Below are 20,630 nucleotides of genomic sequence, written 5' to 3' on the forward strand. Positions count from 1 at the left end.
GGGCACCCCCTGGGCCAGGGGCTGCTCCTGCACCCACCTCCTTCTTGACGGTTCGCAGCAGCCGCTGCCGGGTCTCCACATCTGGGGGGAGAAAAGGGGGGAAGAGAAGGGGGGAGGCAGAAAAGGAGGGGGAGAAGGGGGGGGCAAGGAATGGGGGGGACAAGAGGGAGACAAGAGGGAGGAAAGGAAGGCAAGAAATGGGGGGAAGAAGGGGGGAAAGTGGAGAGAGGGGAGGGAGGCAAGAAAGGGGGAGAGATAAGATGGGGGCAAGAAAAGGGGAAAGAGAAGAAGGGGAAAGAAAGGGGGAGAGAGAAGAGGGAGCAAGAAAAGGGGAGAGAGAAGGGGGCAAGAAAGGGGGAGAGAGAAGGGGGAAAGAAAAGGGGAGAGAGAAGAAGGGGAAAGAAAGGGGGAGAGAGAAGAGGGAGCAAGAAAAGGGGAGAGAGAAGGGGGGAAAGAAAAGGGGAGAGAGAAGAGGGAGCAAGAAAAGGGGAGAGAGAAGGGGGCAAGAAAGGGGGAGAGAGAAGGGGGAAAGAAAGGGGGAAAGAGAAGGGGGAAAGAAAGGGGGAAAGAGAAGGGGGAAAGAAAGGGGGAGAGAGAAGATGGGGGGCAAGAAAGGGGGAGAGAGAAGGAGGGGAAAGAAAGGGGGAGAGAAAAGAGGGGGGGCAACAAGGGGGAGAGAAGGAGAAGGGGGAGAGAAGGAGAAGGGGGAGAGAAGGAGAAGGGGGAGAGAAGGAGAAGGGGGAGAGAAGGAGAAGGGGGAGAGAAGGAGGGAGACGCGGGGGAGAAGGGGGGAAGGAGAAAGGGGGAGACGAGAGGTGAGGTGAGCTGCCCGCCGCCGCCGCCCCGGCCGCAGCCCCTCCCCGCCGCCTCACCCGCCGCCGCCATCGCCGCCGCCGCCGCCGGCCCGGGGCTCGCTCCGCCCGCTCCGCCGGGGGGTGAGGGGGGGGGAGGCGCCGCCCGCACCCAATGAGCTCCGGGCACCCGCGGCGGGGGCGGCGCTGCGGCACCACCGGGACCCCCCCCACGGGAACCCCGCCATGGGACCCCCCAAAACGAGACCCACGGGGGTCTCGGGGCTCAGCATCACCGGGACCCTCCGAACGGGACCCCCAGGACCCCAGAGATACAGCATCACCGGGACCCCCGAAACGGGACCCCCCAAATGGGACCCCGAACGGGACCCCAGGGACACAGCACCACCAAGACCCCCCAAACAGGACTCCCAGGATCCCAGCGGCTCAGCATCACCGGCACCCCCCAAACGGGACCCCCAGGATCCCAGGGACTCAGCATCACCGGGACCCCCCGAACGGGACCCCCCAAATGGGACCCCCAGGATCCCAGGGACTCAGCACAACCGGGATCCCCCAAACGTGACCCCCCAAACAGGACCCCCAGGATCGCAGGGACTCAGCATCACTGGGACCCCCCAAATGGGACCCTCCAAACGGGACCCCCAGGATCCTAGGGACTCAGCATCACCGGGACCCCCCAAACGGGACCCCCAGGATCCCAGGGACTCAGCATCAGCAGAACCCCCCAAACGGGACCCCCAAATGTGACCCCCAGGATCCCAGTGGCTCAGCATCACCAGGACCCCCCAAACGGGACCCCCAGGATCCCAGGGACTCAGCATCAGCAGAACCCCCCAAACGGGACCCCCAAATGTGACCCCCAGGATCCCAGTGGCTCAGCATCACCAGGACCCCCCAAACGGGACCCCCAGGATCCCAGGGACTCAGCATCAGCAGAACCCCCCAAACGGGACCCCCCAAACGGGACCCCCAGGATCCCAGGGACTCAGCATCAGCAGAACCCCCCAAACGGGACCCCCAAATGGGACCCCAGGATCCCAGCGGCTCAGCATCACTGGGACCCCCCAAACGGGACCCCCCAAATGGGACCCCCAGGATCCCAGTGGCTCAGCATCACCGGGACCCCCCAAATGGGACCCCCAGATGGGACCCCCAGGATCCCAGGGACTCAGCATCAGCAGAACCCCCCCAAATGGGACCTCCAAGATCCTAAGTGCTCAGCACCACAGTGCCACGGGGATCCCCCAACCAGGACCCCCAGTCGGGACCCCCAGGATCCTAGGGGCTCAGTACCACCGGGCACCACCCAACCGAGACCCCCAAACCAGGACCCACAGCTCCCAAGAGCAAAGTGCCACCGGGCACCCCACAAACAGGACCCCAGGGGCTCAGCACCACCAGGACCCCCCCAGCCAGGACCTCCAGGTCCCAGGGGTGCAGCGACACCCGCAAAGAGGACCCCCAGCTTCTGCCAGGCACCCTGCAACTGAGACCCCCCAGCTCCCAGGGGTTCAGCCCCACCGGGCAACCCCCAGATTTGGATTCCCCCCAGCAAGGCTCCCACACCCCAGGGCTAAGGTGCTCTGAGGTGCCTGGGGGTGGGAGCTGGGGGGGCTGGGGGACAGGGGGATGGAGCACAGCACACAGCTCGGAGCCCTTGGCACGTCCCCGTGCACTTTGTGGTGGTCACAGCCCTGTCTGGGGAGCCTGGGAGCTCTGGGAGTCACCTGAAGGGGCTGTCACCTGGCTGTCCAGGTGGGTTCCTCCATGCTCTTCTACACGGGGAAGGCAGCAAAGGGCTGGGGACCAATTCACAGGAGACCCAAGGTGCCTCCTATCAGAATCCCAGCCCCTCCAGGGAAAGCCCTGCCTGGCAGCTGCCATTGACATCTCTCCTGTTTTTCTCCTCCTTTGCTGTTCCAGGACATTTCCATAGAAACAGCATCCCGGCTCCTTCGCAGTCCGGTTTCCAATAACTACAAACCGCATTAGCACGAGGGCAGCGGCGCTCGGCCTCGCCGCACGCCAGCGTGTGGCCACCAGCCACTGGGGTGGGCGGCCCTGGCTGATGGTCACTGGCATCTCTTGGGAAGGGACTCAATCCCCTGGCTGATGGTCACTGGCATCTCTTGGGAAGGGACTCAATCCCCTGGCTGATGGTCACTGGCATCTCTTGGAAGGGACTCAATCCCCACACAGAGAGCAGGGAAGTTCTCCCAAGTGACAAGTGATAGGACAGGAGGAAATGCCCTCAAGCTGCACCAGGGGAGGTTTCGATTGGTTATTAGGAAAGATTTCTTCACTGAAAGAGAGGTGAAGCCCTGGCAGAGGCTGCCCAGGGCAGCAGGGGTGTCACCATCCCTGGGGATGTTCTAAAAACTTGTAGATGTGGCGCTTTGGGATGTGGTTTGGCAGGCACGGTGGGGTTGGGCTGGTGGTTGGACTGGATGAGCTTAGAGGTCTTTTCGAACTTTAATGATTTGACGAAGTTCTCATCCTGTTAAATATTCCCAGCCCCACCAGTGACCCACCTCCCCACAGCCCCGAGCACCCCTCTGCTCCACATCACGAGCTGGGCTGCGTTCTCTGCATCGGAGCAGCTGCTTGTGCTCCGTGATGGTGCTCGGTGGCCCTGAAGATCACAGGAACCATCCACCTCAATTTCTCCCAGTGCTGGGCAGGAGGACAGAAGGGAGAGCAGACTCTGGATTGAGAAGAATTCACACACACACGCACACACACACCCCTCCCCTCCTTGTATTTTACTGCTGGCCCCAGGGCCAGGAGAATACCTGCATGCACCATCCACGGTAGAGAAAACCTATTTCCTGATGTGCTGTTTGCTTTCCCTGTTTATTTGCTCTCTGAAAATGGTGTTAACAGGGGTGGTGGCAAAGCAAATGCTACTGAGCTGCAGCAACAGAGCTTGCTTGGGAGCGTGGCTGCCGATCCAGGTGGATCCCAGGAAGACTCTGGGACTGGGATCCAGCCTGGGCAGCTCAGGTTGCTGCTGCCTAGGGTCAAAACTCCCATCTGCAGTCTCGGAGTGTTGATTTGACCCTTGGGATGCTGATCTCAGGCTCCCTGCGAGAGGCACTGCACTCGGCGTGCCGTGTCGGGGCTCTTGTGCCTCTCAGGTCTCACCAAGTGGCACCGCCGCATCTCTTCTGCCCAGCAGCCTCCTCTCCACAGGAGAGCCCTATGGATGGGGTCCAAAAGGGGGACCCTATGGACTTCAACAGGGGGCAGGAGGTGCAGGATCGAAGATGCTGAGGGCTGAAACCTGCCCAGCCTGCAGCTCGCCCCTGCCCGAGGGCTCACGCGGTGCCTGAACGGAGCTCCTCTGCTCTGCAGCCCTGCCTGCCATTTATTGATGACCGCAGGTCCTACAGTCTTGCAGAGGCAATTAAGACAAGCTAATAAACAATCATAATGAAGGCATCACAGCCTCATAAAACACCATGAAGGAGCACCATCAGATACCAACAGTGACTCAAATTACCGAGGGCAGAGGCAGCGCACTTGCCCCCCTGATCCCGAGCTGTGGCTGGGACAGCGCACGGCCGTGGTTTTGCACCAGGATGCTGAGATGGAAAAGGGACCAGGGCACAGCACGGACGTGTTACACGCTGCACCTTGCATGCTGTGGTCTCTCTGAAGCTTCTGCAGCCCTCGATGAGACCGTCCCAGGGCAGTGGAGTCGCCATCCCTGGAGGGGTTCAAACTGTGTGCTATACAGGGTGTGGGAGTTATTACTAATTTGTTGTCTCCCTCTAGGGAGAAATTGGCTGAAACAAGCACAGGGACAAGACCTCAACCTCCACAAGCCTAGCTGGTTCCTTTGCCTTGGAAAAGTTTGCTTTTCCCTGGATTAGATGGGTGGGAAACAATTGGCCCCTGTTTTCTAAAGTCTGGAGAGCTTAAATGAGAGCACGTTGAACTATACTTAATGTGATTAAGTTACATCTCTGAGTATCATGCTAATTAAATTAAAGTTCCCACTGCTGCCTCTGTGGCTTAAACAGGATCGGTGTTTTAAGACCGCAATTCACTTCTCTGCATTTCATTGCACGGGTGAGCAGGTAGGATAAAAGCAATCTGCTAATCAAATAATCATGCTGTTTAGAATCAACTCCGGACTCGATGGAAATTCAAATTTAAATCTGATTTGGGCTGGTTTAAACTACACATTTTGAATCGAAAGTGATTTGTGCTCTGAGTAAAGAAAATAACAGGAAAAAGCAAAACTAAACTGATGAAAGGAGAGCGCAGAGTACGTCTCACCAAGATGCTGCGGGCGCTTAGGCAGCGCTCTGGGTGATGTGTGAGGGAGCAGCCGGCTTTCAGAGTGTGAGATTATTTATTTTCTGAGTAAATAAGAGGCGAAGACCCTGTTGTAGCTGCCTGGCGGCTGCCCCGCCACCAGCCAAAGCAATTGGATCCAGCGTTCCTGACTTCAGCTGGGTATTATTTCAAGTACTACACAGCCTCCATAGCCTCCCTGAAATGCTTCTAATTGAATGCAGAAGATGAACAAAAATACTTGGCTACAATAGCAAAACAATGATAATTTACCCCAAAATACCTGCCCATCTGACATGTGGTGAGCACCCAGAGCCCCACACGGTACGGCTGGTGGGCCAGTTTGGACCAGCGCACACAGCTCCTTATCCAAGTTTGGAACACTGGGACAAGAATAAACAAAGCTCTGAGGAAAACTCTTCTCTCCAGCAGGTTGCAAAGCTGGGAGCTCAGTGCTCACAGGGCACCAGGACTGGGTCTAGGAGCACAGCTCCTCATGATGAAAACCATCTCCAACAGCCCCAAGAACCTGTGATGTTTTTTCCAGCTTGCAGCTTCTAGGAAAAAAAATGAGATTTCAAAGCTCTCTTTTCATTGATTTGACAGCGACAGCCTTGACCTGATGCTGGAGAGGACACAACCACATCAGCGGGTCAGCACGGAGAGGCAGCGGCACGGGAGGGTGATCAGGCACCCAAGGAGAAGGTGGGAGCTGGGGGAGTGGAATGGGAGCGCTGGGTGCATTTGTGGTTCATTCACCAGTGAGGACCCGTTGGGGTCTGTCAGGGATGGAGAATGCTGGAACAGCAGCATCGGCATCGAATCGACGGTGCGGTACGTCGGCTTGGCTGGAGCAGAGCAGCATCAGTTTGCTTGGAAAGTGATGCTGGTCACGGCCTCAGCATAGAGAGCTTTTAGAGATCTGCATGCAGGCTGCGCATCCCTCCCTTGAAGAACCACCATGCAGCTCCGGTTTGGGGCTGCTCTGGGATTAGCTATAGCTGTGCCTGGATGCTGCTGTTCCTGCATGCCCAGCTCTGCCCAAGGCGTGAGTACAAAGCCCACCTTGGGCCTCTCATCACATGTAATTTAAAAGACCAATGTGGAGAATCACAAAATCACAGAATGGTTTGGGTCAGAAGGGATCTCAAAGCCCATATAGTTCCACCCCTGCCCTGGGCAGGGACACCTCCCATTGGATCAGGGGCTCCAAGCCCCATCCAGCCTTCTAAAGGCTCTTCAGGAGAGCAAACAGCTTAGTTTTAAGAAGATGCCAGTGTTTGAACAACTGCTGCTTCTCACCCAGGGGGAGGACTCACGCTGGCGTCCCACGCTGGGGGATGCTCTGGGGCTCCTGCTCCCCGCAGACCACCACGGCCCATCTCCCCACCAGCGCAGCCAACTCCTCCTGGGGCTGGGAGTGACACTGGTCCCAGCAGCTGAGACTTCTTGAATGGGGAGCAAGACCTGGGTGCAGGAGGCTCTCCATACTCAGCACACGGAGCGGTTGCAGGTAGTCCCCCTAGGGAAAAGAAGGGTCAGCCACAGAGAAAAAGCCATTCTTTCTGCACAGTTGCTATGGCACCGGCTGCCTCTGCTCTGTCGTTTATGCCCTTAAGATGGTCCTTAGTCGGGGAGATTAAACCTTGTTCCCCCCAGAATGCTCCTCAGCAAAGGGGATTTCTCACCTTCATCGCTAAGCGAGGGATAACAGAAAAGCCTGGGTGGCTGCAGCCCCTCTGCCAGGCTCCCGCAGCCCCAGCAGCTGCACGCAGCCCTGGCTTTCCTTCCTAACCCGTATCACAAGGATTGCAACCGAAATTCACGGCTTTGCAAAGTCCCAGGAGTGACACAAATCCCGTATAAGCCCACAGGAGATTAATTGTCCCTCATCTACCTGTGTGCAGGGCTTGTGGAAAGCGGCACCCGCAAAGCCACGTGCAGACGGACTCACGGAGAGGGGGTCATGCTGGGACCCCCCCAGTCTCCACTCGCTCCCCAACCAGCGCAGGGTCCAGCACAAGGAACCAGCCTGACACCCTCCAAATAGAATCATAGAACCCTAGAACAGTTGGGGTTGGAAAGGACCTTAAAGATGATCCAGTTTCAACCCCCCCTGCCAATAAACCTCTTTGCCTGGAGAAAAGCACCTGCAGAAAGCTGCTCCCAGTCCGTCTGCACAAACCCATGAGCAGAAAATTGTTGTGTTTTCACATGAGAGGTGTTAAAAGGAACAATTATTTCAGTTCCACAGGCAGAGAGGGAGAAGCGATGGTGAGCACAGCCCACCCTGTGTGGGTATCAAGAGCAGGGGGGTGGCAGGAGTGGATCCACCACCCATCACTGCCTGCGGGGAAGGGGCAGCTCGGGGCTGGGCCCCCCAGTTTGATTGTCCACTGCTGGGGTCCCCACTCTGGGTCAGGGAACGTGGTGAGGTGGCAGCCAAACATAGGAGGGCAAGGAAGGGTAGAGGTTAAACCAAAACTATCCCATTCCCAGGACTCCTGTGCTCACGCTGTGCAGGCGAGGAGCTGGTTGGGGGGTCACAGAATCATCACAGAATCATAGAATCGCTAGGTTGGAAAAGAAGCTCGAGATCGTCAAGCCCAACCGTACCTGTCCGCTACTAAACCAGATCTCTGAGCACCTCGTCTGCCCGGCTTTTAAACCCCTCCAGGGGTGGGGACTCCATCACCTCCCTGGGCAGGGGAGGTTCAATCCCAGCTGGATTGGACCCACTGAGATGCAGCCTGTCCCTCCTGCAGCCCCGGAGCACCTGCCCAGGGACCAGCATCAGCCCCTCGAGCCTCAGACAGCCCCAGCAGCCACAGCAAAAAGACCCTGCATGGTTCTAACCGGACAATCCACACTCCTCCATGAGTGTGTCTGAAGGATTAACAGTGTCCAGAGGTTTCTTGTGCTGGCGGCTGGCGTCATGTTGTCACAGCAACCCGCTAACTGTGGCCCTAAGAAGCACTATTCCTGGTTTGATCTCTTCTGTAGCTTCTTTTAATTACAGAGAGCGCCTGGAAAAGCCAGTGCCAGACCACCCTGGGGCTCAGGGAGCCACCGGTGACCCCAGACGAGGGCTTCGCGTGGCACCAGCCCCTGTGTCACGGCTTGGGGTGAGACACAGGGACCTGCCTGGGCTGTCAGGGTGCACAGGCACATTTCATTGGAAATAATATTTGCTGTTAAACTGTCAAAATGAAGAGAGAAATGGCTCTAGGCACACTGTCATCTGCTCCTCGATTACATCCAGGCTGCAAAAGTTATTTCGCTCCCAAGTGGCTCCTTTGCACCAACTCGAACCCCTGCAGAAAGACCCAGCAAGTCCGTGAGATCCAGACGGGGCGATGCGGGACGGCTCAAATCGGGCAGCTCTGCTCTTCGTTTCAGATCGTGGTTTAGCAGGCACAGTGGGGTTGGGCTGGATGAGCTTAGAGGTCTTTTCCAACCTCAATTATTCCATGGTTCTATAAGCGATGCTGCCTTCTGGCAGGGCCCAGAGGCGCCCCGAGTCCACGAGGATCCGATGAGCTCCCAGCGAGTGCTGGTTGAGTTCATTTATCTCCTGGCTTAGTGGCACCTTCTGTCTCCCCTCGCTCCACAGAGTTTCCCCCTGCAAGAACAAGCAGTCAACTCCTTTGGTGGGTCCAGTGTCGTCATTCGCAGTGTGGTAATTGCAAACTGCATCAAGGAGAAAGAAATAACTTCTTGTCAGGAAGAAAAGCACCACCTCTGTGTGCAAATCAGCCTCAAAATCCACCTTCCCGGGTGCAGACCCAGGGAGCAGAGGGGATAGAAATCCACGCGGTGAGGCTGGTCCCTGGTGCCTCCGCTTGGAAAACTGCTCTCCCCGCCCCGTCTTTGATCAGAGGGTTTCTCTGCACTCAGTGCTGTGGGTTTCCAGCGAGAGGTGGGGAAGCGCAGTCAGCCTGACCCTCCCCTCCTCGGATCTGTCATCAGCAACAGAGAAATCCTTCCCATCCCCAAGTTACTCAGCCTGAATCCTGCAGGATTTACCAGGGTGGCAGGATGGCAGAGCAGCCTTTCCCGGTGCCCAGCCCTCCTTGGCAGGGCACAGCCACCCACCCCGGTCCCACAGCGAGCCCCACGGCCCCGGGGCCCCAATCCCACCCCAGGGACAAGTGGAGCAAAAAAATGGATTTTCTCCTCTCGGTCATCGGCTTCGCTGTCGATCTGGGCAACGTCTGGCGGTTCCCTTACATCTGCTACCAAAACGGAGGGGGTAAGGACACTGCTAGGGTTACTTAAGTCTTCTTTCGGAGAAAAGAAACGTGTGTTTCATCTTTCCATGCTGAAAAACCCGCTGTTTTTTTCCTTTCTTTGTCTTTAACTGCTCCTCTCTGGAGAGGGTGGTTTAGAGACAAACCCAACTTCAGTCTCTTTTCTGTTTTGTGTCTTTCTTCATCCAAAATCCCTTTCCACTGACTCTTTCCCTGGCGTCGTTCATTCCTTCCCCAGTTTGGTTAGAGGTGCTCTAGGATCACAAAGAGAAAACCAGCACGGTCCAAGCTGCATAAAAGGTTTAAGAATGTGCAGATTTGGGGTGGGAGGTTCATACACTTTATGATTTTGTGGCTTTATGAAAGCAACGCTTTCTGATGGTTCATATCTTAAAATTAATCCTCACGAGCATCCCAGCCACAGTGCTGGACCCTGCGGAGCAGCCTCAGCTCCTCGGGGTGCGCAGCCCCCGTGTCGCTCAGGGTGTTCCCTTCTCTGAGCGATCAACAGAAAGTTAAGATACAACAGATAGAGAGTTAAGATACTGAGAAGGAAAAATCCTTGAGTAAATGACACCTAAATAAATTGCTTTAAATAGAGCCGGGTGGAAAGACCTCTTGCATGGAAATTAAAAAAGTGAGGAATGAAAATTTTGTGCTGTTTGCAAAAAGCACGGTGGATTTAATTGCCAAAGTCAGCATTCGGGTAACGTCCTCAACTGCTTGGGAAAATAAGAAGGAGATAATTAGTACCGTACTCAAGGCTAAAATGGGGATCCCAGGTGCCCACACGGAAGCACAGTTATTTGTGACTTGCTCCTGTGGGGCTGGGAGCAAAACTTTACCCGCTTTTCCTGGACGTGGTTCAGGCAGATGCTTTCCTCATCCACCCCACGCACGCAGGAGGGTGAGGAGTTCCAGGAGCAGCTCTTGGAAAGGAGGCTCGTGGTCCGTGCAGAGCGAGAGCGCTGATCCGGGCCGGCGGTGGGCTCATCCCTCAGCTGAAGTTGTTCCTGGAAGAGAAACCCTTGAGGAGCTGAGGGTGGAGCATGTGGAAGTTTCTCATAGAGAGGAGCCGTGGGGGTTAAATTAACTAATCCCAGCAGGACTATTCTGCACGAGCATGGTGCACAGCTCCAGTTCCAAAACCTCCATGGGGTACAAATGCAGCCCTGCTACGGATGATATGGTTATGAATAATGCAGATGACAGCGTTAATTATTTGTGTCTTGGGGTGACCATGCATATTCAGTGGGATTTTCTCCAAAACTCTTCTAGACCTGAGAGGTTCTTGGTGCCCCAATGGCGCCTTGATGGGTTCTGTGGCTCTTAGCACCGACCCCACCAAACCATCACTCCTCGCTGAAGGCTGGGACTGACACAGCAGCTCAGTAAGCTGGGGTGCCACTGGGCAAAGTCCTCACATAGAGCCCCTCTGAACAGATAATTTGCAATGTATCTTTACAAAGATGCATCCAAACCCCTCGACCTGCTCCGTGACCCATCCTTGCAGCCGCGGGAGGATTCGATGGGGCAGCCGGCGTGGGGCCGCAGTGCTCACTCTGCTCCTCGCCCCGCAGGAGCCTTTCTCATCCCCTACACCCTGATGGCTGTTTTCGGAGGGGTGCCCCTCTTCTACATGGAGCTGGCCCTGGGGCAGTTCCACAGGACGGGTGTCATTCCCATCTGGAAGCGCATCTGCCCCATCTTTAAAGGTAAGAGACCTCCAGCCCCAGGCCAGCGGCGTTGGCGAGTGGGGCCGTGCAGGTCCCCGCAGCCACATCCCAGGGAGCGGGGAGAGGGCTGGAGCAGCGCCGGCTGCTGAGCCTGCTCCACTCACACCCCAGGCATTGGCTTTGCCATTTGCATCATCGCCCTGTACGTCTCCTTCTACTACAACACCATCATCGCCTGGGCTCTCTATTACCTCTACTCCTCCTTCTCCGGCACCTTGCCCTGGGCGAGCTGCGACAACCCCTGGAACACACCCAACTGCACCAACTACTTCGGGAAGAGCAACGTGACCTGGACCAACTTCTCCAGGTCTCCTGCCGAGGAGTTTTATACGTGAGTGCCCATATGGATGCGTTTAAATCGGGGCGCATCCCCTTGGAGGCACTTGGGAGCAGGACCGGGGTGCCTGGGAGGAGGCTCTCACCTGGGGATGCTCGTGGGGAGCTCACGGTCCCACTCCTCAGTGTGCCAGGGGAGAGGTGAGCACGGGATTGCTCGCCCACAGGGGCAGAGCCAGCAGCACCACGCTGGCCTGAGACACCTCCCCGGCCACGGGGAGCCTTGCCTGCAGGAGGAAGGTCCTGGAGATCCAGAAGGCTGGGGGTCTGTATGACATAGGTGGCATCCACTGGCAGCTGCTCCTCTGCCTCTTCCTCATCTTCGCCATCGTCTACTTCAGCTTGTGGAAAGGGGTGAAAACATCAGGGAAGGTAAGAAAGAGGGTTCCAGCGCTACCCTCACCTGGGCATCGACGTGCTAGAGCCCTGGGCTCGTGGGGGCTCGCAGCCCAGCACACGGCATCCCCGCCAGGGCCAGGTGGAGGGTCTGAACCCTGGCGAGCTCTGTCACCTCACCTGGCTGCTTAACCCTGAGGTGGTGACTTCTCCCCACCCTTCAGCCACCCAAGGCAGCTGGGAGCGAGCTCCTGGGTGCTCAGCAGAGCAGCTGTGCCGGTGCTGGGGGTGACGGCTGCCTCTCTCCAGGTGGTGTGGGTGACGGCCACGCTGCCCTACGTCGTCCTCCTCATCCTGCTGGTCCGAGGGGCCACCCTGCCCGGCGCCTGGAGAGGAGTCATCTTCTACCTGCGTCCAGACTGGGGCAAGCTCCTGAGCACCGCGGTGAGTGCGCGGTGGGACGCGCTGCCCTGGCTCCCGCTGCCCCCCAGCCCAGGGGTGGCAGCACCCAGACCCCCTTTCCTGGGATGCCCACCCACCCCTGCCCACCAGGCTGGAGCAGCAGGGCTACGGGGCCCTTGTTCCCACAGAAACGACCTGGACAGGCTCTTGGAAATGTAAATTTATAATTGGATCACCCATCTCATCGCTGCGGGGTTTTGTTTGTGCTGCGCTCTCGCCCTGGCCTCACAATGGGCTTCCTGTGGGCAATTAGCAGGCAGCACTTGAGAATTCTCATTAAAGGTGATGAGGGATGAGATGCTGGTGTGCAACCTGCCTGGATGGGAGTGGGCACAGGGGTCTCAGGGCTCCCCTCTGCTTCGTCCCTGCTCCAGGCACGGGGGAGCTCAGCTGTTGTTGCTTAATTCTGCAGCTGCAGGACCCCAGGGTGGAATCGAGCTCTTTCTGTCCCACAGCAGCTCCCTTTGTGGGATATTTCATGGTGGGACAGTGCAAAAACCAGGGAAGATTTGGCATATACCACCAAGAACCCCATCCCTGTGCCCTGGGGTGGCCGTGCCATGGGGTGGGCACCTCCCAGCCCCATCCTAGCCCTGGGATGCCCTGCTCATTCTCCACCCTGCCTGTTGCTTCTCCTGCCAGGTTTGGGTTGATGCTGCTGCACAGATTTTCTTCTCCTTGGGCCCTGGGTTTGGTGTCCTCCTTGCTCTGGCCAGTTACAACCATTTCCACAACAACTGCTACCGGTGAGCTCCAGCTGAGGGTCCCTGGGGGCAGGGGGGGGCTGCACCAAGCAGGGCTGCAGCAGAGCCACATCCCAACAGCTCCTGTGCCCCGTGGGTGCAGGCTGAACCTCTTTCCCTACTTTACTAGTGGGTTTGGAATTCTTCCGCGGGGAGGGAACTGGTGGGGGTGCCGGCAAGCAGGGCAGCTGAACCCTTCTCTCTGGTGCCCAACGATAGGACCCAGGAGGATGTGCCAGGGAGGGTTTGGTTGGACATTAGGAGCAGGTTCTTCCCCCAGAGGGTGGTGGAGCACTGGAGCAGCTCCCAGGGAAGCAGCCAAGATGCCAAGGCTGACAATATTCCAGCAGCATTTGATTCTGCTGCAGGACATATCTCACCGCTTTCTGCTTTCTAGGGACGCGCTCGTCACCAGCACGGTGAACTGCCTCACCAGCTTCCTCTCCGGCTTCGTCATCTTCACCGTGCTGGGCTACATGGCTGAGATGAGAGATGTGGAGGTGGAGGACGTTGCAAGAGATAAAGGTTTGCCTCGCTCCCTGCCCCGTCCTCGCCCCGCGGTGCCTGTGCACCACGGCAGGGGATGCCCAGGGTCATTGCAGGCTTGGGCTTTGGCACAGCGGTTTGTGCCCAGGGCTGGTTCCCAGGAGCAGAGGACAGCGAGGTGTCTGGCTCCTGTCGCTCAGCTGGGGACAGGCACAGCCGTTCTGGCTTTTCTTCCCACGGCTGTGGCTGTGCCAGAGCAGCTGGGGAACAGAAAACAGACCAACATCCCTTCCTAGGGCCGAGCCTCCTTTTTATCACCTACCCCGAAGCAATCGCCAACATGGTAGGATCCACCTTCTTCGCCGTCATCTTCTTCCTGATGATGATAACGCTGGGCCTGGACAGCACGGTAGGGAGCGTGACGGCCGTGTCCCCAGCGGGGCTGGGAAGGGCTCTGTCCCCCAGGGAACTGGGGGTGACAAAGGGAGCTGTGACCTCTAGAAGGAGGGCTACCTGCTCCCTCCGAGCGTGGGGATGGAGGGAGCATCACACCGTCATCTCCAGCGGGTCTGAGATTGCTCCTCCGAAGCCTGTTAGAGGGGAGCATCATTCCAGAGGGAGGGGACAGGAAGATTTTTCCCAAGAATGAGACTGGTCCCGCATCTCACCTCTCGTGGTCGTGTTTCCTCTGCAGTTTGGGGGCTTGGAGGCCGTGATCACGGCTGTGATGGACGAGTATCCACAGGTGCTGGCCGGGCGACGGGAGCTCTTCGTCCTCGGCCTCATCACAGTGTGTTTCCTGGGCTCCCTGAGCACCCTCACCTACGTGAGTCCCGCGCTGCTCCCGTTTCCCCCACGTCTGCTCACAACAAGCCCGGTGCAGGACCTTGGCAAGGAGCTGCTCCACATCCCCGCAGCGTCCGAGCCATCCTCCCCTCCCTTGTGCTCTTCCAGGGGGGAGCCTACGTGGTGAAGCTGTTGGAGGAATTTGGTGCCGGCTGCTCCATCCTGGCCGTGGTGCTGCTGGAAACGATAGCTGTCTCCTGGTTTTACGGTAAGAAGCTGTCTCTGTTATGAAAAACACCCTGCAGGCACCCACACGGGTGTTTAGCCTCACATGTGTGTGTAAATGCCAGGGGAGCCGGGGGAAGAAAGCACGTGTGTGGCTCCTGGTAAGGCTGGGATGGGGTTTGGAAGGCGTTGTGCCTGCACCGTGTCCTCCCCGGGGTCTCTGAGGCCATCACAGCTCTCTCTTCCGTCAGGGATACAGAGATTCTCCCACGACGTGAAAGCCATGCTGGGCTTCACCCCAGGGATGTTCTGGAAGGTGTGCTGGGTCGCCGTCAGCCCTGCCTTGCTAGCGGTGAGTGTCTCCAGCCTGAAGGAAAGAGCAGGTTGGCAACCCTGCTCTGAAGGCACCACAGGGGAGCTGCTCTTCCCTCGCCAGCCCCCGCGCTGCCCGGCTCCACGGGCACCTGCGCTGCTGGACGCTCCCCTCTCGCTCGCATGGGATGAACAGTTCTGGGCCCCTCACCACAAGAAGGATGTTGAGGCTCTGGAGCGAGTCCAGAGAAGAGCAACGAAGCTGGAGAGGGGGCTGGAGAACAAGAGGAGCGGCTGAGAGAGCTGGGGGTGTTCAGCCTGGAGAAGAGGAGGCTGAGGGGAGACCTCATTGCTCTCTACAACTACCTGAAAGGAGGTTGTGGAGAGGAGGGAGTTGGGCTCTTCTCCCAAGTGACAGGGGACAGGACGAGAGGGAATGGCCTCAAGCTCCGCCAGGGGAGGTTTAGGCTGGACATTAGGAAACAACTTTTCATGGAAAGGGTGATTGGCCCCTGGCAGAGGCTGCCCAGGGAGGGGGTTGAGTCACCTTCCCTGGAGGTGTTTAAGGCAGAGGTGTACGAGACGCTGAGGAACATGGTTTAGTGTTTGATAGGAATGGTTGGACTCGATGATCTGGTGGGTCTCTTCCAACCTCGTGATTCTATGGTTCTATGAACATGGTGCTGGGCGAGCGGAGCAGGTCCTGGGGCTGTAGGACCTGGTGTCTGGGACAGGGAATTTCACAAAGAAAAGGAGCTGGAAGTGCGCTTTCCAGCCTCTCCCGCAGCTCCAGGGTGAAGCGAGGAGCCAGCAGCTGGCTGCCCGCAGGTCCCTGTGCAGCATCCCACCCTGTCGCTGGCACAGCCACCTGCGGGGACATCGCTGGCAGCTCCGCAGCGCTGAGCACCGGGGCTGCATCCGTCCCCTTTGAAACAGCAGCTCCCCCGGCACTTCAAAGGTCTGCGAGAAGCAGAGGGCTCTAATCTCACCGGATCTGCAGCAGGAGAGAGGCCTTGTGAGGATTAATTACGGCTCCGTGTGCTTTGTCCAGGTTATTAAGAGAGAAGTATTATAATCAAAGCAGACAGGGAATGATCGCGTGGCAGCACGGGGACGTGCATCCTTCACAGGCCGCTCTCTCTCTGTGGGGTTTGTCAAATGAAGAAGATGAAGACCTCCCAGCCCACACCTAGCGAGGGGTCGCAGCTTGGGAAAGGTCACTGCAGCATCCGCGCTGGCTTTTTGTGCTTAGGGAAGCAGCGCTGGCAGCAGGATGTGGACATTAACCTACAGGATGAGCTGCCATCGGTGCTGGGCTGATGTTGCAGCTCATCTGCTCTTCGTGGGGAGCCGACGGGGCTGGCTGGCCAGGGATGCCTGGCCATCACGGAAAAGCTTTCCTGGCCCCCCGTGCTGTGTTTGCATGGGTTTGGGGGGCTTTACACCCCCGCTGCAGCCCTGTCCCTGCTTGTGACCTGCAGTGGGGCACGTCCTGCTGTGGTCCAGCCCCACGAGCCGGTTCAACCGCTCGTTACAGTTCATAGTCATCAGCTCCCTCCTGGACCAGCCGCCTCTGACGCTCTTCAGCTACCAGTACCCCGCGTGGAGCATCTCGGTAGGATACCTCATAGGAGCATCGTCCTTCATCTGCATCCCCTTCTACATGGTCTACAAGCTTGTTTGGACGCCAGGGTCTCTCAAGCAGGTCAGGAGGGAGGCGAGGGCGATCCCACGGCCCCTGGGCAGGCTGGGGGTGGGTAGGGACCCCTACCCGGGTAAAGCTGAGACTGAGGGTTGAGGGCTGGGAAGGAAACTTGTGGCCTTTTCTCTTTGCCCACTTACCCCATCCAGCGCCTCGCTGTCTGCATCCGGCCCGAGAAGAACACACGAGCCCCCCAGGCAGAAGGGGTGAACATGGCACCTGTCCTGTAGTCCAGCCGCACGTCCAGGGGAGGCAGAGACTGCTCCGGCTTCTTGCTCCTGCCCTGATGAAGCAAGGGGACAGGCAGAAGAGAAGCTGCCGTCACCTTCCTCGTGGCCACCGGCCCCCTGCGTCCCCCTTGGCAGACCAGAGCCCGTCCTCGCCGCGGGCAGGGAACCCTCTGAGACCACGGCACCTGCTGCAGAAAGCCAAGGACCAAACTCTTCTGGTTTGGAGGTGACTCCTGGCGAAGGCGGAGGCGCAGCGGCTGCGGCGAGACTGCTGGCTGATGGTACAAGCCGTGAACACGCCTTTGAGAGATGCTCGTGCCCTCGCTGTGCAAACGCGCTCGGCGCAAGCAGTGCATGCCTCTAGCCGTGCCGGGGGTGACGTGGAAAATAAAGTTGATATCAATGATTAGGAGATCAGAGGAGGGAGAGGAGATGGAGCTCAGTGCGCTGGCACCGCAGGGCAGCTGGGAGCACAGGGCTGGGGGAGGCAGAGGGGCTGCTGCTGCCCGGACGCACAAACACCTTGTTCTGGTGCAAAGGGTAGAAGGCAGCAGAGAAATTGTGCGGCCCCTCAGGTTGCTCCCAGGACCGCAGCGCTGCAGCCAGGCAAAGACCTTAATACATCTTGTTTGAACAACAAATGCTGGGGTCAAGATGAAGAGGCCCTGGCACTGGTGTGCAGATAGTGATGGGATGCAAACAGGGCTGGGGATGCACAGAAGGCTGGAGGAGCACACAGGGTTAGAGGAGCACATGGGGACCAGGATGCAAATGGTGATGGGATGTAAATAGGGCTGGGACGCAAACAGAGCTGGGGATGCACACAGGGCTGGGGGAGCACATGGGGCTGGGGATGCATGTAGGGTTGGAGGAGCACATGAAGCTGGGGATGCTCACAGGGACTGGGATGCACGTGGGGCTGGGGGATCTCATGGAGGACCACATGGGGCAGGGGATGCATATGAAGCTGGGGATGCAAATAGGGGTGGGGGAGCACATGGGGCTGGAGATGCACATAGGATTGGAGGACCACGCAGGGCTGGAGATGCAAATAGGGCTGGGGATGCACATAGGGTCGGAGGAGCACACTGGGCTGGGATGCAAACAGGGCTGAGGATACGCAAGGGGTTGGGGATGCAAATAGGGCTGGGGGAGCATGTGGGGCTGGGGATGTGCATAGGGTTGGAGGAGCACGCAGGGCTGGGGATGCACATGAAGCTGGGGATGCCCACGGGGCTGGGGATGCAAATAGGGGTGGGGGAACACATGGGGCTGGGGATGCACATAGGGTTGGAGGACCACATGGGGCTGGGGATGCACGTGAAGCCGGGGATGCAAACAGGGCTGGGGGAGCATGTGGGGCTGGGGATGCACATAGGGTTGGGAGAGCACACTGGGCTGGGATGCAAACAGGGCTGAGGATGCACAAGGGGTTGGGGATGCACATTGGGCTGGGATGCAAACGGTGATGGGGTGGACATGAGGTTGGAGGAGCAGGTGGGGCTGGGGATTCCCATGGTGATGGGATGCACGCAGGGCTGGAGGAGCACGCAGGGCTGGGGATGCTCATGAAGCTGGGGATGCCTACGGGGCTGGGGATGCAAATAGGGGTGGGGGAACACATGGGGCTGGGGATGCACATAGGGTTGGGGATGCACGTAAAGCTGGGGATGCAATTAGGGGTAGGGGAGCACATGGGGCTGGGGATGCACATAGCGATGCAAATAGGGCTGGGGGAGCATGTGGGGCTGGGGATGCACATAGGGGTGGGGGAACACACGGGGCTGGGGATGCACGTGAAGCCGGGGATGCAAATAGGGCTGGGGGAGCATGTGGGGCTGGGGATGCACAAGGGGTTGGGGATGCACATTGGGCTGGGATACTAAAGGTGATGGGGTGGACATAGGGTTGGAGGAGCAGGTGGGGCTGGGGATTCCCGTGGTGATGGGATGCACGCAGGGCTGGAAGAGCACGCAGGGCTGGGGGATGCTCAGGCCGGGGGGCGCCCGTCCCCGCGTCTCCCCCAGCTCCCCGGTGGGTGCCCGGGGCGGGGCGCAGGAAGGGGAGGGCCCGGGCTGACAAAGCCGGCGATGGCGCTGCGGGGCTGGGCGATGTCGGCGCTGGCCACGCTCGCCCAGCAGCGCGGCCGCCCCTTCGCTGTGCTGCGGCACCAGAACCTGGGTAAGGGGCCACCGGGGGAACGGGGGGGGCAGCGCCGGGAGCAGCCCTGCTGCCTCCCCAGGGGGGCGCAAAGGGGTTTTAGCTGGGGAAACGGCTCGGGGAGGGTGCGAGCAGCCTGACCTGTATGTCTGCCTCCTCCCGCAGCGCTGCTGGGCAGCATCCTCAGCGCCCTGCTGCTCACCATCATCCTCATGGCCATCTGCGTCTACAAACCCGTCCGGCGGCGGTAGCGGAGTGGGACACGGTGGGGAGAAGCGCTGCTGAGCTCACCTGGCATCCAGCGATCCAGTGTGGCCCCCAGCCTGGTACCCAGACATCCCACCTGGCACTCGGCGTGGTACCCATCCATCCTTGGTGGTACCCATCCGTCGCGTCTGGTGCCCAGCGTGACACCCAGCTGTCCTGCCTGGCACCCAGCGAGGCATCCATCCATACATCCATCCTCTGTGGTACCCATCAGTTCCGCCTGGCACCCCGCGTGACACCCAGACATCTCACCTGGCACCCAGTGTGGCATCCATCCATCCCTTGTGGTACCCATCCATCCTTTGTGGTACCCATCAGTTCTGCCTGGCACCCCGCGTGACACCCAGCCATCCCACCTGGTACCTAGTGTCTCATCCTTCCAATCTTTATGGAACCATCCCTCCTGCGTGGCGCGCATCAATCCTACCTGGTACCAACCCTGACATCCAGCCGTCCCACCACCTCTCCTGCCGTGCCGTGCCCTGAAATCATGCACGCAGCTCTCGGCCCGCGCAGCATCGCGTGGCTCCATCGTGACATCGCTTCGTCTGGGTGCTGGGAAGGACGCCCCGGTCCTCGCAGACTGATTCCTGTGCCGCTCCAAGCCTGGTTGGGTTTGAGCAGGGTCTGACAACGCCGCTTCTTTCCAAAAGGCAGCGTTTCAGCGAGGCTGAGCTGTTGTGATGTGCCTGGAGCATCCCTGGGGGTGCGTGTGCACCCAGAGGCTGCGGGAACGTGACCGGCCATGACCTCCATCCTCCCCAGCGCCAGGGAGCACGAGAACACGGCCACTCTGCTGACATCGCTGGCTGCCGGGCAGGCCCACGCGCTCGTTTATACCACCTCTAGTTTTGATTCAGTTCCTTGCTTAAAGGCTGAGTCCTGAGGTCAAAAATAATCCAAAGGCAGAAGCTCGGCAACCCTCGGCAGCTGTGGCTGCTGCCTCTGAAGTGAGAGCAGAGCCGGGTGCAGCTGCTTGGGGCCAGGCTGGCCATTCTGAGAGTGTTTGCTTTAACTCTTAGCCTTGCACCAAAACAGCCATGCTGAACCTGTTACAAACTAGGATGTAGGCGAGGGGTTCCAGCTTGCGCTGAGCACTCATCTCCTTGCAGGTGGATTTGTGCTCTGAGCAGGGTCCTGTCCTACTGCAAACAGGAGCTTCCAGAAGTCTCTAAGCCAGGCAGGTCCTTGAAACTGCTGGGCTCAGGCTCTCTGGGAGTACCTTGTGTTTCAGCTCTGGACAGACCTGTTCTTTGAGTAATAAGTTCAAGTGTTTACACTGAAGTCACACCTGCATTTGAATGCTGCTATTTTTGGTTCTGCACTGCTGAAAGTACTAACTGGATTTTGCTCATTAAGTACTACTTTGGTATTTAACATAGGGGACGTTTGGGCTAGTAATTTATTTAGTATTTTAAAACTTAACTTGCAGAACAATTGTGTTGACCTGCTCTCTTTGTGCTGCATCCGTTATGTTTTCTA

General features: G+C 58.4%; 2 protein-coding genes across 5 annotated transcripts in view; one reads left to right on the forward strand and one right to left on the reverse strand.

Annotated features, from left to right (window-relative positions):
• SGSM1 (small G protein signaling modulator 1) overlaps positions 1-892 on the reverse strand; it is a 35,123-nt gene extending 34,231 nt beyond the window's left edge. For all 4 annotated transcript variants that reach the window (XR_011338686.1, XM_069871407.1, XM_069871408.1 and 1 more), the window contains exons 1-2: positions 873-892; positions 38-81 (exon numbers count right to left, since the gene is read on the reverse strand). Coding sequence is in view for 3 of the 4 variants with exons in the window: in XM_069871407.1 (XP_069727508.1) it covers positions 38-81; positions 873-885 (57 nt within the window). In the remaining variant the exon portion in view is untranslated. The remainder of the gene's footprint in view (positions 1-37; positions 82-872) is intronic.
• A 7,996-nt stretch (positions 893-8,888) lies between these two features.
• LOC138727877 (sodium-dependent serotonin transporter-like) lies at positions 8,889-16,721 on the forward strand. The gene is made up of 13 exons (XM_069870703.1): positions 8,889-9,369; positions 10,948-11,082; positions 11,215-11,434; positions 11,673-11,811; positions 12,085-12,219; positions 12,880-12,983; positions 13,378-13,505; positions 13,763-13,875; positions 14,161-14,292; positions 14,421-14,520; positions 14,729-14,829; positions 16,327-16,494; positions 16,641-16,721. The coding sequence occupies exons 1-13, from the start codon at positions 9,156-9,158 to the stop codon at positions 16,719-16,721; spliced, it is 1,770 nt and encodes a 589-aa protein (XP_069726804.1). The 5' UTR covers positions 8,889-9,155.
• The last annotated feature ends 3,909 nt before the right edge of the window (positions 16,722-20,630 follow it).

This window comes from Phaenicophaeus curvirostris, chromosome 17 (genome assembly GCF_032191515.1).
Source record: "Phaenicophaeus curvirostris isolate KB17595 chromosome 17, BPBGC_Pcur_1.0, whole genome shotgun sequence".
NCBI classification, from domain to species: Eukaryota; Metazoa; Chordata; class Aves; order Cuculiformes; family Cuculidae; genus Phaenicophaeus; species Phaenicophaeus curvirostris.